The 18,369-nt window shown below is 36.7% G+C and overlaps 1 protein-coding gene across 1 annotated transcript in view; it reads left to right on the forward strand.

The window, feature by feature from the left end:
* pcdh1b (protocadherin 1b) overlaps positions 1-1,742 on the forward strand; it is a 196,262-nt gene extending 194,520 nt beyond the window's left edge. The window contains exons 5-7 of the mRNA XM_067387997.1: positions 1,030-1,058; positions 1,379-1,442; positions 1,536-1,742. Of these exons, the coding sequence (XP_067244098.1) occupies positions 1,030-1,058; positions 1,379-1,402 (53 nt within the window). The 3' untranslated portion in view covers positions 1,403-1,442; positions 1,536-1,742. The remainder of the gene's footprint in view (positions 1-1,029; positions 1,059-1,378; positions 1,443-1,535) is intronic.
* The last annotated feature ends 16,627 nt before the right edge of the window (positions 1,743-18,369 follow it).

Genomic DNA, 18,369 nt, shown 5'->3' on the forward strand with positions numbered 1-18,369 from the left:
CAGTTGAAGACACTGGAGGAGAGACTGAAACATTTGAAGACTCTTGCTTGCTTTATTGCTTGTGACTACTGCGGGCGGTGGTTCCATTTAAAATGTGTGGGCAATCCATCTACAGAGAAAGAATACAAATGTGTTTCTTGCAATAAATGACTCAGTTATGAAGCCTTTGTTTTTGGAGGGTTTTTTTCTCAATTTTCACTTTGGGTAAACTCTTTTCTTTTATAAAATTTGCCATTTAAAATCACCTGTGAACTCCTTGTGGTTCAAATAGGCCTGCAATGGAGGCTTCTGTACTAACCAAAGCCTTAATAAACATGGCATTAAAATCTGTAGTGCATTTTAAATTGGAAAAGGAATAAAGATTTAAAAAAATAAAATAAATAAATAAAAAATGCTTAAAAAAAAAATACCACCTTCGAGGGGAAAAATAGTTTTTTGAACCTTTTGGGTTCCCATGCTTGTGAAAAGGGGAACACAGATTCTGAAGGGAACAATCAAATTTGCAATAATGCTAAATGGTAATATGAGGCATAAAGTTTGGACATAAGCTAATTTGTGTTGGCACAATTCAAATTTATAAATTCAGGCATAATACATAAACTATGAACAAGTCCAAGATTAATTTAATTCACAGAAATAAAACTGGACTGAATCATTTTATTATGCTACAGTGCAAGACATTTAAACGTAGCGCCAATATTTTTGTCCTCCTTCGCTTTCCGTCCATCCAGCGGTGTTTCATGGCGCATGCGCAGTCAGCAGGGGGAACACACATTCCAAAGGGAACAGAATCGACTGCAACACCGGCCGCGCCCACGCCCGCACCCGCGATCCCAGCAGAGGAGGGAGGATGAAGCGCGAAAATGGTGAGTGCAATAATTTAACGACCGTGTTTTATTTAGACACGGCTATTGATTGAAAGATTAAGTTAAAGTTAATTGACGAGTTGAAAACAAAAACCGATGGATATACTGTTTTATCTAGGTTCATAGCTTTCTTAACAACAGACTATCTTGTTTTGTGTTGAAGGTCAAGAAGAGATGCTTTGGATTAGAAGTGTAAGTATTACCCTTATAACTGTGAAAAAGCTCAGCTATTTAAACATTGTAGGCTCAAACAATAAAGTTATACAAGAACAGAACAATTTCCTTGTTTACTGGAACATATGTACATTTATATCACACGTTATGCACAATATGTACACTTATACAGCCTTCACTAAAACCCCATATCAGCTGTATGTCATGTGGGTTTACTGAGACCTGTTCTTTGGCTGATTATTTTATTAATCTGCATACTGCACAGTGAACAATTACATGTAAACCATAAAATCAAGTGCCATAATCAAGACTTTAACTTTAATGTTTGCTCCTCACAGAAAAGTTGTCAACGACGAGCCTGACTCCAGCCTTCAATGGCCAGCTCTTTCTACAGTAAACCAGGTATGTATTGATGCATGGAGTATTTGACAATACCATTATCTGATGCATTATTATATGATAATGTCTTTGTCGATCTTTGTCTTCCTCTACTAGGTTGCAGCTGACAAGGATTCATACAGGCAAACTTCAGTGAGAATCGTCTGCGTTGAACTATAAAGTGCTCAGCTAAACCCATCATGAGTGAAGATCGTCTTGGAAGGATGTTTGGTGATGGATGAACCGACCAACCTCAGGACTTCTGTGTCCTTTTTTCTGACTGATTTATGCCCTGCAACTGGACTACCCTAACTGTATGAAAAATACTTTATATTTTATTCAGCAGGTAATGCTCAACCTAGGAAAATGTGAGCTGGCACCTAAAATTGAATACTGCCACTATTGTGAACTCAGGAGTGTGAACAAACCATATAGTTTTGATGCAATTTGTTGTGATTCTTAACAATAAGCTGATTTGTTAAAACTATTTTTTTTCACGTTTTATAAGGAAATGTTTTCAGGACATAAAATGTTGTATTTTGAATTGAATTAAAATAAAACATACAATTGAATTAATGTATTTTTTATTTGCTTTTTTTCTTAATTTTGTAGTTAACTAGAAGTTGCTATAAATTAACTTGCTTAGTACATTGAACTTAACTATACTATGTGTAATACCTACAAAGTAATTAATATTACAAAACATTTTAAGTTAAATGAACTTGAATTTTTAAGTTCACATTACTTAATCATTACTTAATTTTTTTAGGGCAACCAGTTTCCTCAAATTTTTTAAGTAAATTCAACTTATCCGGGCTAACAGTGTGGGTTTTTGGACAGTTACCATCATGGTGACAAGTGGCGCAAGCTGCTTGTTTTGAGAGCAGGTAAGTTCCTTCTAAGATGCTGTGCTCATTCGATAAGTGTTATACCAAGCTATTGTTAACATGTTAGATCATTGGAAAGTTGGCATTTTCTGAATTTTCTTATTAGGGTTTACAGTGAAGTAAATAACTCATTTGTTTTTCAAAAACTCAACACAAAAAAAAGTTAATTAACTAAATATTTTATGTTAATTGCTATCAAAATGTATGAGTTAGCTAACTCAGTACTTCAAGTTAGGAGCAATTAACATGCTTGAGTACTACAAACTCAACTTGACAGTTCTATTTACTTTAAAATTGGGAACATCATAACTCAAAAAAAAAAAAAAAAAGATGTAACTGATGCATGTTTTGAGTTAGCCTAACTTATTTAGGTTTACAATGCTGCCAAAGAAAGTAATTCAAAAGCATACCTGCAAACTGGTCGCTTTTTGGCGAAATCCGCCGTTTTGTATCCAAATATGTCATTTATGTGAATCGTGTAGATCCAGATTTTTTTTTTTTTTTTTTTTTTTCGGGGGTGTCAGGGTGAGTTTACAGGCACAGTAAATCAAAAATGGGCTACTTTTGCATAGACCTCAGTGAGAACATAAACGTCTCTCGAGCTGTCATGATCTTTTTTGGTGCTCTGTGGTGTGACTGACACATCTCTGTAGCGCTTCAGTTCAAACAGAGGCAGAGCACACGTGTACCGATCATCTCTTCCGATTTACAACATGAAATAAACACGAAGGATGAATGAATACTGAAGGTATGTTGAAAGATCCATTATAACTTAGCATAACTTAACATTTTGATATATATCCACTGTGACTATAGGCCATTGCATATTCATGTACTTAACATGTGCTTCAGTACTGAATGTATAAAACCGTTTTATGACGGCCACCATTTAAATGTTTAAGCCGATATTAAAAACAAGTAGAAACATAGTATTAAAAATGATTAGAAACATAATTATGTCATTAGAAATGTATTATAAGGTTATTATAAAAACTTCTTTATTTGTAATTTATATGTAATTGGCTTACAAATCAATTAATTTTAACCTTTAATAATAAAATGATGTACCAGCTGTGGTTCCCTGTATAGTTTACATTATTAGTTGAGAGATATTTTTTCTTTGAGGAAATTTGCCATATACTGTACCTTATAGGCCCCAAATGAAACATTATTTGAAATCAAATAGCAAGCTTCTGAATCAAAATTGAATTCAATTGTGAAATTTGTGTCAATACCCAGCCCTAGTGTCAATAAATGTTTTTTGTTTGTTTGTTTGTTTGTTTTTTACTTTAATCAAATGTTGTTGTTTTTTTTTTCCATTTATTTTCTTGTGGGAGTGCACCAGTACGGAAGAGGATTAGGGCCAAGCAATAATAAAAAAATAAAACCATCTCGAGATTAAAGTTATTAAATTTCGAGAAAAAAGTCGAAATAAAATGTTGAGAATAAACTCATTAAATTACGAGAAAAAACTAGTTAAATGTCGAGAAAAAAGTCGAGATAAAATGTTGAGAATAAACTTGTTAAATTATGAGAAAAAAGTCGTTAAATTATGAGAACAAATTTGTTAAATTATGAGAAAAATGTTGTTAAATTTCGAGAAAAAAGTCGAGATAAAATGTTGAGAATAAACTCATTAAATTATGATTTTATTCTCAACATTTTTTTTAGACTTTTTTCAAATAGTTTTCAAGTTTTTTTCTCATAATTTAACGAATTTGTTCTCGTAATATAACAACTTTTTTCTCGTAATTTAATGACTTTATTCTCAACATTTTATCTTGATTTTTTTCTCGAAATTTAACAAGTTTCTTTCTCGTAATTTAACGAGTTTATTCTCATTTTATCTCGACTTTTTTCTCGAAATTTAATGAGTTTATTCTCAACATTTTATTTCAAATTTTTTTCTCGAAATTTAACAACTTTAATCTTGAGATGGTTTTGGCCCTAATCATCTTCCGTACACCAGAATGCTTAGTTTACATTTTAAATTTTCTCCTGGGGGAGGATGCCCCCACACCCCCTACTAATATTTAATTTGGAAACAAGTCACCTTTTTTACCACTTTGGAGTTTGCAGGTATGCAAAAGGAAGCCATAGCAGGATCAACTGTTTTGTTTGGAAGCCTGTTTTCAACGCTGCAAACACAAACAAACTTAATGATACAAAAATACAGAAAAGTGATGTTATGCTAAAGATCATCACTTTTGAAATTCCTCTTGTCTAATCAAATTAGAAAACTGAATCTAACTGTTGTATAAAAACACTATAATGGTAAATCATCTTAATGATGAGGATAATGATAGTGATTTAGCAGAGTGTCCGCCTCTTACTTCTACCTCATAATTACAATCATGTCACAAGCCTTTGATAAGATAGATGGACAGATGAGAATAGATGGAATGATGAGGTGAAGAGGAACCTTACTGTGATGGAGGGTGGAGGGAGGTCTGTCCTGAGGGGCCGCGTTGTAATGCCCCACCATCATCTCCTCGCTTGCCGCACCACCCCTTCCTCTCCATCACTGTCGGCCGGAGGGGGCAGCCCGGCTGACTGCAGAGGGGAAACAGTGCATGTCGTATGGGCGAGGGCAGGGGGAGCCGCCCCCATGGCGCTTCTGTAGTTCTTTTCATATCAATCACTCCACAGGCAGAGAGCTAAAGACAGACTCTGCCTGCCATCATCCACTCAGGGCTGGAGCATTAAAGAAACTCCTACCATCCACCTCCCCATACAACATCATCCTCTGATCTCTTTCATATAAACATGCTCATTCCATCTCAATCTTGACCCTCTATTGGTTGTCATTCTGTGGCTTCTGCCAGACCCCTGCAAATCGAGTTCCATTAGCCTCAACCTGACAGTGGGAGTCTCTGGCAAAGCAAAGTGTGAGTAATGCGATTTGTCTCTGCGTTGTTGTGCATTGGGAAATAGACTGTCAAGGTGTTTACAGATGTGAGGATGAAAAGAGAAAGTGTGTTTTAGTGGTGGTCTATAAAGGGGACTATAATTAAGGTCAGGGCTCCAGAAAAAAAGAAGAAAGAAAAAAGATAGCTAAAAGATAGATAGATAGATAGATAGATAGATAGATAGATAGATAGATAGATAGATAGATAGATAGATAGATAGATAGATAGATAGATAGATAGATAGATAGATAGATAGATAGATAGATAGATAGATAGAGCATTTTCCTTCAGATCAGTCCTATGTTCGTAATAAAAAAAAATCTTTAAATGTCTGCTGCAATATCTTGTCCTTTTAACAGTTAAGGGGTTTTCCCGTGACTGACAGCACTAGTCAGCATTTGTCAGTCTTTTCAATATAAAAGTCTTCGCTACTGAATGACACACTCATAAAGACAGTCTTTGCTGCCATCTAATGTTGTAATAATGTAACTTCTGTTGCTGTTCACGGTCAGGGACTAATTTTATCAGCGGAAGGAAGGCTTTTAGTGATTTTATTTCATGAAAGTTGCATTGTATTTGTATTGTGTGGTAACCATTTTATAAAAGCAATAACGGACTTGAGGCTGGTGCTATTTCTAGAATAAGTCACGGCTGAAGGGGTTGCAGGCACTCCGCTTCGCGTCAACAATGCCCTTCAGCCGTGACTTATTCACGATACAGCACAGCCTCCCGTACCTTACTGCTTACAGATTTTTCATGAAATTGAGATCAAGGCTCACGCTGTATGGTCAGGCTGTAACAAGAAGCTATATGACAAAGCTGCATATAGAGATTTTAAATTATTGTTGAACATTTTTATTTTTGTTGCCTTTGTGAACTCTAGCCACGGTCTGGAGCCATAAGGGCCATTTTAGAACAAAAGGGAATGAATAGAATGACTTGAGAAAAACAATGAATGCCGTAAGAGGACAGGGATATATAGTTTAGATGAAGAGAGCATTTACATTGTTCCGCCACACAGCGTGGTTTTCGTTTTATCTCTCTGCAGTCTCACTTGTGTTTTCTTCCCTTTCTCCTAAGGGTTTGCTGCTTGGAACAATTTGTCACTAAACCAGCTGTTTGCAGACTTGCTTAGACTTGCCACTCTAAACCGCAGGTTCATTAACAGGAAACAATTAGCAACCGAGCTTGTACGCGGTACAACATAAGGGAGATAGTTGGTAAGGGAGATAGCATGAGACAGCATATATATTCTGCTTTAGTGGATATTACTTACACCTCTCTCACAACTGGGATGTCCCTAGCCATTATTACAACATGTCCTTTTTAATAAGTGCTGAATGACTGAATGACTATGATGAATAAAAATTCAGTGGTTAATTGTGGTCAGGATTGTGCTGGAGACACAATATTGCACATCCCAGGGTTAATTTGGTGAGTATTTTAGCACAAAGCCAATTCAGAGGCAACCACAATCATACTATTTCTCATTGGGCCAAGAATCTATACAGGTGCAAATCTATTGGTGCCAAAGTCAGAGTACATCTCAATTTTCCGGTTCTGCTTTGAGCTGGGCTGAGGGGGAGAGTGATCGGACCTTTGCTATTCTCTCTTTTTCTAATAAATGAATAGGTTTTTTTCCATCTTTATTTCATCTTAAAAGGAGTGCAATGTGACCCTGACCCATATCAAATCAAAGCGTTACCTAAGCTTATTAGCTGCACAAACCTGGGTATCTTTCTCTCTTATTCCTTCTATCCCCTACTCTCTCTCTTTATCTGTTTTCCACCTGTGATCGCACAGTCTTATCTTCAGTGATATGCTGCTTGACCTTCCGTTCAGAGCCAGCTGTGAGGAGGTGCTTCGTTGGAGGAGAGGACACTGGAATGGATATTCATTAGTTATGAGATAGCCGTCCGCATTCGCATGATGACCTCCAAGGATGTCGGATAAAAGACAGCCAACAATGAGGGATGTGATTTAAAGCCTGCACTCCTCCTTTTATGGGGTGACCTTCCCCTACAACCCTGGCCTAGGTTTCATACTCATCTACCTATAGTCAGACATCATCTGACATAATGGACTTGAACAAGTCCATCATGGCTGTAACTAACATCCTTATATATACATGTATGTATATATACATCCTTATATATACTACCAGTCAAAAGTTTGGAAACATTACTATTTTTAATGTTTTTGAACAAAGTCTCTTATGCGCATTAAGGCTGCATTTAGTTCATAATAAATAAATAAATAAATAACAATAATATTATGAAATATTATTACAATTTAAAATGATGGTTTTCTATTTTAATATACTTTAAAATATCATTTATTTCTGTGATGCAAAGCTGAATTGTCAGCATCATTACTCCAGTCTTCAGTGTCACATGATCCTTCAGAAATCATTGTAATATGCTGATTTATTATCAATGTTGGAAACAGTTGTGCTGCTTAATATTATTTTGTAACCTGTGATACTTTTTCAGGATTCTTTGATGAATAAAAAGTAAAAAAAAAAAAAAAAAAATCAGCATTTATTTAAAATATGAATCTTTTGTAACAATATATTCTACTATTCAAAAGTTTGGGGTCAGTAATGTTTTTTCTTTTCTTTCTTTTTTATTTATTTTTTTTTTTTTGAAGGAAATTAATGCTTTTATTCAGCACGGATGTGTTAAATTGTTAAAAAGTGATAGTAAAGATTTATATTGTTAGAAAAGATTTATATTTTGAATAAATGCTGTTCTTTTTAACCTTTTATTCATCAATGAATCCTGAAAAAAAGTATCACAGGTTCCAAAAAAATATTCAGCAGCACAACTGTTTTCAATATTGATAATAACTGAGTATCAAATCAGCATTTGACACTGAAGACTGGAGTAATGATGCTGACAATTCAGCTTTGCATCACAGATATAAATTATATTTTAAAGTATATTAAAATAGAAATCCATAATTTTAAATTGTAATAATATTTCACAATATTATTGTTTTTTTCTGTATTTATTATGAAACAAATGCAGCCTTAATGAGCATAAGAGATTTCGTTCAAAAACATTAAAAATAGTAATGTTTCCAAACTTTTGACTGGTAGTGTGTGAAGACTTCAGATGCAAAAGCCTCTAAGTGCCATCTGAAATTTTCTTCTAAAATGAGCATTTTTATCAAGCTTGTATGTTTATGCTCAGTTATTTCACTTTAATGGCAATGAAAAGGACCTATTAAATGCCATTAAAGTGAAATTACTGAACCTAAACATACAAGATTGATAAAAATGCTCATTTTAGAAGAAAATTTCAGATGGCACTTAGAGGCTTTTGCATCTGAAGACTTATATATGTATGTATATGTGTGTGTATATACGTGTATATATATATATATATATATATATATATATATACATATATATATATATATATATATATATATATAATATATAATGAGAGAGAGAGAGACCATGGGAAATTACTTTGATTTCGGTTACATCATTTACAGTGCTTAATAAGAGTGGGCAGGGCCAAATAGCTTTTTTTGGCGTGTTTTACGACTCTCTGATTGGTGGTATTTTCTGTACAGCATCATGGATGATGTAGTTTTCACCATGAATTCTGCTGTTAAACATGATTACAACTAAGTTGAAATAATGTGAATACCATTGATTAACAACCTCATGGCTCACAGTTGGGCTGTATTTAAAGGTTAATACGTTTTCGTTAGAAATCAATTTCCTTATATATGGAGAAAATGAATGGAATTTTTACTTATGGAACCAGTTTGTTGCACTCTTTAGTGGTATATAGGTTCAATTATTTCACATAAGCATTGATGCGCTTGTGTGCTAGATGTTTTCTCTAAGGCTTGCTAAGGGAAATCTGCATTATGAGCGGCTGCAGTTTTTAATTGAGTGATTGCTATCGGTTTACATGAGCCAATTAAATGCAATTATAAGTATCAAAGTAGTCATTTTCTACCTTGTCACCAGTGTTAAAATATATAAATAGTCAAAGTCACAATGCAAATTCACACAGGCACATTACAGTTTTTAATTTATTCCCCTCCAATTTTATTGGAACTTTAGTTGTCTGTGCAGTTTATTTATCATTTCTATGAAGAGGCCTGTTCCAAACCCTGCCAAACTTTAATAAAATGTGACTGGTTTTTGTTTATGTACAGTGTGTTATCATCTGAACCCAGAACTGTAATGGTGGCAGTATCCAGTACATGGTTAAATTAGTTAACAAAAGGACTGAGGTCGAGCCTTGCAGTGGTAATTCAATTCAGTTACTTTATATGGCGGTTTTCACAATACATATCGTTTGTTTCTACATTACAATTTGGAGTAATCTGTTGTCAGAGGTGACTGTGTCAAAGTAATGTCCAAATGTCAAAAATGTACAGTTCTAAGATAATACAAATCATGCAGTTAGCTAATATCATGTGTTCATTTAAACAGAAACAATGATACCATTAAAGCAATTATTACAAGTTGTGATCATAATGATTGACGAAATAAAAATAATTGGCAGTGGTGCATGGGTGATTCAGAGTTGGCATCTTCTGAAGTCCTGGCAGGGGTTGGCGTCATCTCTTCACAGGTGTTGGGGCATTTGAAATCTTCATAAGAGCTTGGATCCAAACTGGAGCTTGCATAATCTCTATGCCTCAGGATAGGCATCACGGGGTAGAGACAGAAAAGCAAATGGAAAATAATTAGCATAGCTGCTGTCCATAACATTTCAAACAAAAGCTAATAATGTGCATTTCATCTGATATAACTGGAGTACAAGGCTATTAGGTGTATTATGTGAATGATTGGCTAAAGTATGCTTGGTAAGTACATCGGCTATTGCATTTAGAAGTCAAATAATCCCTGGGTCCACCATTTGACGGACCATCAATCATTCCAAACACACAAGCACTCAATGAAAGCTGCAGAGGTGACAACGGATTTACACAAGAGATTGGACCTGTTGTTAATTAGGTCCTATTGTATAGTGATCTGCTAGTTCAATATCTTATTAATATTAGCTGCTGACAATTCATTAAATGTGTGTATAACTTTGGCGCTGACTGTAGGGGGAGATTTGGCTAAGTGAAATAATGAAGCAGGGATATGGCTGTGCGGTAGTGTGACAGTAACAATATGCAGATTGCCAGGACATTTTTGGCAGCAGCTGAGATCTGGGGTTTATTACAGAATTGTGAGAGGAGCCCGGGGAAAAGGCCAGCAAAATGGGCATTGAGCATTATTTATTTATTTATTTGTTATGGGTGAAAGAAAAATAATTCATTACTTATCTGTCTTTTTTTATTTTATTTTTTTTATTTTGGTCTGATGCGTCAGTCGCTCAGGAGTGTGCTAGGTGTTTGCTGAAAGGTTTTCCAAGGGAAAACCTGCATTATGAATGGTCACACTTTCAAATGAGTAATTAGAATGTTTACATGAGCCAATTAAAAGCATCAAAGTAGTCATTTTCCATCTGGTCACCAGTGTTAAAATATTTGAATGGTCAAAATCAGACTGCAAATTCACATATAGCACATTAACAGTTTTTATTCATTAATATTTATTTACCAAAAATGATGGACTGACTCACATCAGTATCCATTAAACAATTTTATTGGAAGTTTGATTTTTTCTCTGTGCACTTTAATTATCGTTTCCATGATGAGGCCTGTTCTAAACCCTGCCAATCTTTAATAAAATGTGACTGATTGATTGGGGTTCAGTGCAAAGCTCAGCTAATTAAGGTTGGATGGAGGAGTATGTAATTAGGAGTGTAGTAGTGCATCCTCCACAGTGAAGATGTGGGAGATGTATACATTCCCTTGATGTGCTTCCAGAGAGAGTTATCTCCAAGTCAGTCCATCCTACCATCAAATGACTGATGTTTTTATTTATTTAGTCTGCAAGCGTGTATGGCTAAGCACTGTTTGCACTCACTATCTTAATTGCTATGGAAATTAATGTAAAATGGTTCTAGATTCAATCAAGTGGAGAGTTCAATTTAAGGAAGATTGCACAGAATGGACTGATCATTAAAAAACAGTGTGGGCTAAAACTGTCATCATATGCTCCGGAACAGGACTTTTCAATCATGCTCCTGGAAATCTACCATTCTGCAGAGTTCAGTTCCATCCCTGCCCTGGCACACCTGCCTGTAATTTTCAAGTGAACTCAAAGACCTTGATTAGTCAGTTCAGGTGTGTTTGATTAGAGTTTGGAAATTGAAGATTTCCAGGAGCAGGACTAAATGTCAATGTTTTAGAATCTACAGAATATTTCTAAACTCTAATGCATGCTGTATTAATGACATAATCAAACTTTAAATTTAATAGGCCTACCACAGTATAAAAAAATAGCACCATTATTGTCATCAAATTTAAATACTTGATTTAATGATATCAATATGAGTCTTATTCCAATAGTAAGTGAATTCAAAATGTTCTAAAAAGTTCAAATTGAAAACAAAACAAAGTGACAAAGGATAAGTGCTATCTTTTCCACCTTCATCGTTTTATGTCAAGTGACTTGTGCCGGGTAGCCCCACCCACACGAAAACTCATTTGACCGAACTAGCTATCTGAACCACTGCAAGAGGGAAATTAAACAGGAAATGTTTTTCCAAACTCACAACAGGATTTGCGAGAGAACGCAAACGTTTTGCGAGAGAAATCAAAAGTTTGCGAAGCCATGCAAATGTCTTTGTGAGAGAAGGCAAAAGTTTGAATGACCAAAATGGCCAAGCTCGTACATGAAGGCCATATGTGCATCAAAAAATATAAACGCTATTCCTTAGATGTGATATATTGGCCCAATGTGAATAGAGATATAGAGACACATGTACAACGCTGTGAGATTTTTCAACAACACTATAAACCATGCGAGCCTTGGAGGAAAGTGGGAGCTGATTTCTTCCAACTAAATGGGAAAGATTATATGGTTGTCATGGATTACAACTCCAAATAAACTCTGAGTTTGCATTGTTGACAGACACCTCCACAAAGCATGTGATCTCATATTTGAAAACAATTTTTGCGAGACATGGAATCCCGGTCACTTTAGTCAGTGACAACAGGCCTCAATTGAGTGGGTTGACATTCAAAGAGTATGGATTTGAGCACGTAACATCAAGTCCATATTACCCACAGTCAAATGGGTTAGCTGAAAAGGCAGTGCAGTTTGTGAAACATCTGCTGAAGAAAGCAGCTGAAGATGGGGAGGATCCTCATCTTGCGATCCTGAACTACAGGTCAACACCTTAGGGTAGGAAGCTGAGGACAAAGCTACCCTCAGCTGAACATTTGCCACAAAGCAAAGACCTGTTTATACCAAGAAAATGCAGCTGTAATGTACTACAAAAATGCAAAACCTTTACTGCCCACTGGAATGTAAAGATTTGGTGCAAGTAAGATGTGATGGTAAATGAGAACCAAAAGCAAAGGTTCAGAAAGAAATCATGCCTAGATCTAGATCTGAAGTGTCAGCAGAGATTGTATCAACTAGACCATCCTCTGTGAAGGCCTCATCGACACGACAGCCAGTGGCATAGATCCCCACCAAAACCGTTTCCATACCGGTGTGACGAATCCGATCTTCAGCCAAATGGAACTGGGTTAAATATTTTGACAGTTCCAATCCCAATCTGACTTCTGACCTGTTATGCTGCCTGAATCATAATCGTGCACTCTTCCTTGTTGGCCAGAGGAGGACTGGTCCCCCGACTGAGCCTGGTTCCTCCCAAGGATTTTTTTCTCCATTTTTGTCACCTGATGGTGTTTGTGTTCCTTGCCACTGTCGCCTCTGGCTTGCTTAGCTGGGGACACTTGATATTCAACAATGTTTTTGATCTGCCTGCATTGACACTATGTATGTGAACTGACCTGATCTGGACATTGACATCACTGTTTTTCCAGAGCTGCTGTATAGATAAATGAATTAAATTAATAAACAGGAGGAATTTGTTAAAAATTTCAAAACAGAATTTAGTGAGGATGTTAGGATCAATTGTACTGTGGCTCCAAAAGAACATGACAGTGATGTTAGGTAAAAGAGTACCACAAAGAAAACTCCTACAGATGCAGAAAAAGCTGTGAGGCCAAGGACATTAATTGTTAAGCCCAAAAGACTTATTGATGAGTGTTGAAGTGTTGAATGTGGTTATACGTGTATGCAAAACCAAACCAAAGAAAAGGGGAAAAGGAACAAATAATAGAGGGGATGTGACACATTGTTAAAAATGTAAGAATGTTGTGGTGCTGCTAAAATAAGAAAAAAAAAAAAAAAAGAGACATGATGAAAGAAGTTTTATTTACTTTACTAGTTGGCTGTTACATTGGAACATGGAAAAAAGGGATATGTACTGATAAGTGCATTAGAGGGCACTAATGATTTGAGTAAGACAAGTGCAACTGTTCAAGTGAAAAAAACAATGCACATTGCACACTGTCCCTGCGTCCCAATGTCCATACTATCCATCCTAAATAGTATGTGAGATTAAAATAAGTGTGTCCCAAAGCAAAGTATGTCGAAAAGAGTATGCCAAAAGTCCCCACATGGTCTACTATTTCCAGTAGATTTTCGAAGTGTGGATCCGTGCACACTATAAAGGCTAATATTGCCCACAACCCATTGCGCGTTGGATGAGGATTCAGTTCAGAACTACAAACACGAGTAAAAAGTGGTAAAAAAACTACAAAACATGGCGGATATGCGTGATCGACGCTGAGAGGTTTGAGAAAATATATATTTAATGTTATCCATGTTATTTTCCATCTGCAAATACCAATGTGGACTTTTATAAATATGCGAATGGCCATTAACTTTTAAATGCATCATTATGCATTAATATGAGGAGAGTTCTCCACATGAACAACCCGCGACTGCAGATCAACGTGCTGCATTTTTCTCCGATACGGTAGGAAATTAGCTAAATGAAATGTGGAGGATGTAAGATGATTGACAGGCCAGTTGGGACAGGGAGAAAAGGCGCGATTGTATGACGTGATAGTATGTCCCAAAGCTTGTCTACTCTTTTGCTACACACTCAAAAGTAAGTACTTTTTGTTCACAGAAAGAGTACATACTTTTAGGGCGTAGTATAAGTAGGCGAATATGTCCCAATTCAGGGGCTGCGTCCCTCGAAGGTAGTGTCCTATGCAGCCTTTCAAGGATGCAACAAGACTTGTTAAAGTGGACGGTATAGTGGACGGGGTGGCGAACTCCGGTCCTGGAGACCCTTAGTCCTGCAGAATTTAGCTCCAACCCTGATAAAAACTCACCTGCCTATAGCTTTCAACCTTTCAGGCCTTGATTAGCTTGTTCAGGTGTGTTTGATTAGGGCTGGAGCTGAACCAAAGCCACTGGAAGGCAAGCCTGCAACCTTTAGCCAAAAAAGCATAACGGCTAATGCTAACGCCGAGCCCCTGGCGGTACGCAGGGAAGGAGACAAGGGGCTGTTTTTTGAATGGATGTCAATGGATGAGAGGCTTCACTATGCTGAATAAACAGCTTTTGTGGGGAAATAACTCATTATTTAATTAATCGACAGCATGTTTGCCAATCTTCAGCATGTTTTACACTAAACAATGCTTTCGTTGGGAACTATATGTAGATTTTAGCTTGATAAAAATGTATTTTTTAAGAGAAGGCAGACTAGGGAATGTTGCAACTGATGTCACTGCCATTACATGATAGGCTGAGAGGTGCCTCATGTGATGAAGTTAGCCGTTACGCTTTCTCCAATGGTAAGAGAGATACAGACCCTCTCATTTCCCTATAATATACAATCTCTGGCTGAACTCTGCAGGACTGTGGCTCTCCAGGAGCAACGTTAGCCACCCCTGGTATAGCTGACTGCGTCACTGTGGCGCAACGAAGGCTGTCCCGATTCGAAGGCTTCTTCAAGTGCGGCCAACAAATGTGGCCTTCGTTTCCTTTGAAATGAAGGATACAACAGATGGATCCTTCGTGGCCTTGCCTACCCCACAATTCATTCCGTGCCGGTGACTACAGATTATATTGCGACGATAGATTGTGTTAGTTTAATTTTCTTAATAACCAGTGGTGGAATGTAACAAAATACATTTATAAATAACATTTTTATTCAACTCCACTTCATCTCAGAGGTAAATACTGCACTTTTTTAATGAACAACTGACTTTTCACACATTGATATTAGTTTTTGATATTAGATATTGAAAAATATGAACAGTATATAATTTCTTTTTTGCTACTACCTAACTACCCTTCCCTAGGTGGAAATATTCTGTAGATTTTGTAACCAAGACTATACAGATTTTTTTGAATTACTATTTGTATTCATTTAAAAGAGCATAGTCATAAAAACATCAGATTGTTCCGAACATTTCCTCTCCCTAACAACCAAAGAAACTTTTCTCCACGGCATTTGCACCAGCATTCATGCAAGTGTCGACCACTTACCGACACCTGTCTGTGCCATATGGGGGACATTTTGAAAATGTGCTTTTTTTCCCCTCAAATGTGCAGGTGAGCAATTTGCTGTCAGCAGATTCTATTACATTGGACAGGCTGCCTGCAAAGCAAGGGAGGGGCCGTGGGGTAGGGCAGCGGAACGCGAGTCTCTCTTTCTCACTTCATATTTGCCAGAGCGTGGCTGCACCTGTTCGAGGCTGGTGAATAATCATACACAGAGGGGGATTTGACGGCCAACATGCGGCAGCATATTGCCTGGAGATCGCCACGTATATCAGTTTGCGGCTCCGCGTGGCAAGGAATCGACAAACAGGCCAACATAACATCATTTGTGAGAAGGCCTTGCTATTATCTAAATGAGTGTCAAATTAGCCACACTGCCAGTAGCATAGAGCAGAATCACTCCCACTGTATTGCTTTCAATCGCCCTGTTCTTGCATTTGGTACACCCTGAAAAAAACGGCAAAAAAGCCTCTTACAAAGATGGTCTCTGACAATTCCATCTCGTCTCGGGTGTAAGAGTATCAGGAGATATAACACTCTCTTTAATTTTGTGGTTTGACTAAAGCTGGCATGGTGACAGACTTAATGCGCTTTGCAGGGTCCAAAGCGTCTCAGGTTTGGAGCTCTGGGGGCAATGAAACCAGACTCTGTGGTTTTCATGTGTGGGCCGAAAATGACTGTAGAGTTTCGAGAGAGATGGAGTGAGAGAGAAATTCTTTGTGCATCTTGAAATTTGATGAGGATATCTCTTTTTTTGTTGTTGTTGTTGTTATTTTTTGGTAGGTCTACTTTCAGATTATCATTGTAAATGTATGTGATTTACATTTTGCTAAAGATGAATTGCACTTTTTTCCCTTTAATGTGGTCAAAAATTTAGCATAGTCTGAAAAGTGAACTCTTTAGAAGTCTAAGATATGTATAAGAACTTTTTTTGAAATTCATATTGCCTTACAGATATTTTAAGTAGCATGAAATTCAAGTATTCAAGATCATGACATGAGAACAATTGACCCTATGCCGGGAGTTTGACTGACAAGCGATCTAACCAATCATAATGCCGACAAAGCAGTCAGGAGTTAGAAGATTAACCTCGCTGGACATGAACTTGAAAAACAGTGTGTACTGACATCTTTCCGCGCTTGAAGCAACATTCTTTTTCATGTTCATTCATGTTTATTTGATGCTATAAATTAACTAGTAGGACGAGATGATCGGTTCACGAGCTGCTTGAGCTGAGGCGCTACAGCAATCTGTCACAACCATGGTCACGACACATTAAAGAGCAACAAAACATTTTTTATTGTTCGAATTTCTAAAAAAAAAATACACACTTTGAAAGCTGGGGCTTTGTTTAATATCATAAGTAAACTGTTCTGTCTTTTCTGTTGACGTGTTGTCAGTGTCTTCTTTGCTCCGCAATGTATTTTCACTCTGTGTGGTGTGACAGCGCCATGGCTTGTCGGACAAAGCAACGGTAACTAAGGGGGGCGGGTCTTTGCGAAGGGTCAATTGTAACAGAATCATATATTTAAATGGACTAAACCCTGCAAATCACTGCTAGACTAGGGTTAAATAGCCAATCTTAACTGTGATCATAGCTGATCTTACATTTCCAGTGTGATGAATGAACAACACATTTTTTGTTTTTATGTGTTTGCACTGCCAAAAGTAATTTTTACCCAAAATTGAGTTTCAATCAGAAACTAACATCTAATAACTGGACACCCCTCTCATGTGATGTGTTGAGGTCATGTGACAACAATGAAGCATGCTACTGTTTGAAATATTTATTGCTGTGTAATGAGAGCTTGGAGCAGAAGCAGTTTTGGCAGTTTCTTAAAAGTTGCTCTGTGCTGTGGGTCTTGTGTTGACCCCTGTTGGACAGTAAGTGAACTGCAGTATCATTCCACTCAATTGAAGACTATAGCAAGCTATGTAATGCATCTGAGTCTTTTCTTAAATTCTGATGATTTACTTAAATGTAAAATGATTCATGTAGAATTAAAGGTAAAGGTTCAGTATAGTCATAGAGGAAAAAACAGATCTGAGTTACAGCAATGCACTTGGCACCTATGAGAAAGAGAAGAGGTCAAAAATATTTGATTCTTGATTGTAATAAATCTTTATTTTATTTTATTTTATTTTATTTTATTTTATTTTATTTTTTCCCATTTGAGCATCAATGAAATAGCAGTTCAGCTGCTTCAAGAGTTTCTGATTTTCATTTGTATAACAATGTATTTGAGTGCTGCAAGTTTTGCACTTCATCTTAGCCAGAGTCTGGGCTGGAACCAGAGTTCCTGAGGGTTGAAATAAGCTCTGGAAACTGCAGAGCACACCAGGCTTTTATTGTCTCATATTGGGGAGGCAGAGAGAAGTAATATATCGCTTCCTCCCAGGATTCTGCTGAAGTGTGCCTCTCTCCTGTTTAATCTCACTGAACCTGGAAGCGAAGTGTGTGCATGTGTGTGTTTATGCCATTTGTGTTTGTGTGCTTTATTACGAGCCTATTACAAGCCATAGAGACCTCTTAACTTAGTAAAATATCTGTTTCTTATAATTAACTATTGATGAAAATGAGTGATCGGATGTGCATTTTAATCAGTTCAAGCACAGATGGAGCAGTGGGGAGTCACATATTTCTGGATTTGATTTTTTTATTTATTTTTTCTTGGAAATATAATTATCAT

This window comes from Chanodichthys erythropterus, chromosome 1 (assembly GCF_024489055.1).
Source record: "Chanodichthys erythropterus isolate Z2021 chromosome 1, ASM2448905v1, whole genome shotgun sequence".
Classification (NCBI taxonomy): Eukaryota; Metazoa; Chordata; class Actinopteri; order Cypriniformes; family Xenocyprididae; genus Chanodichthys; species Chanodichthys erythropterus.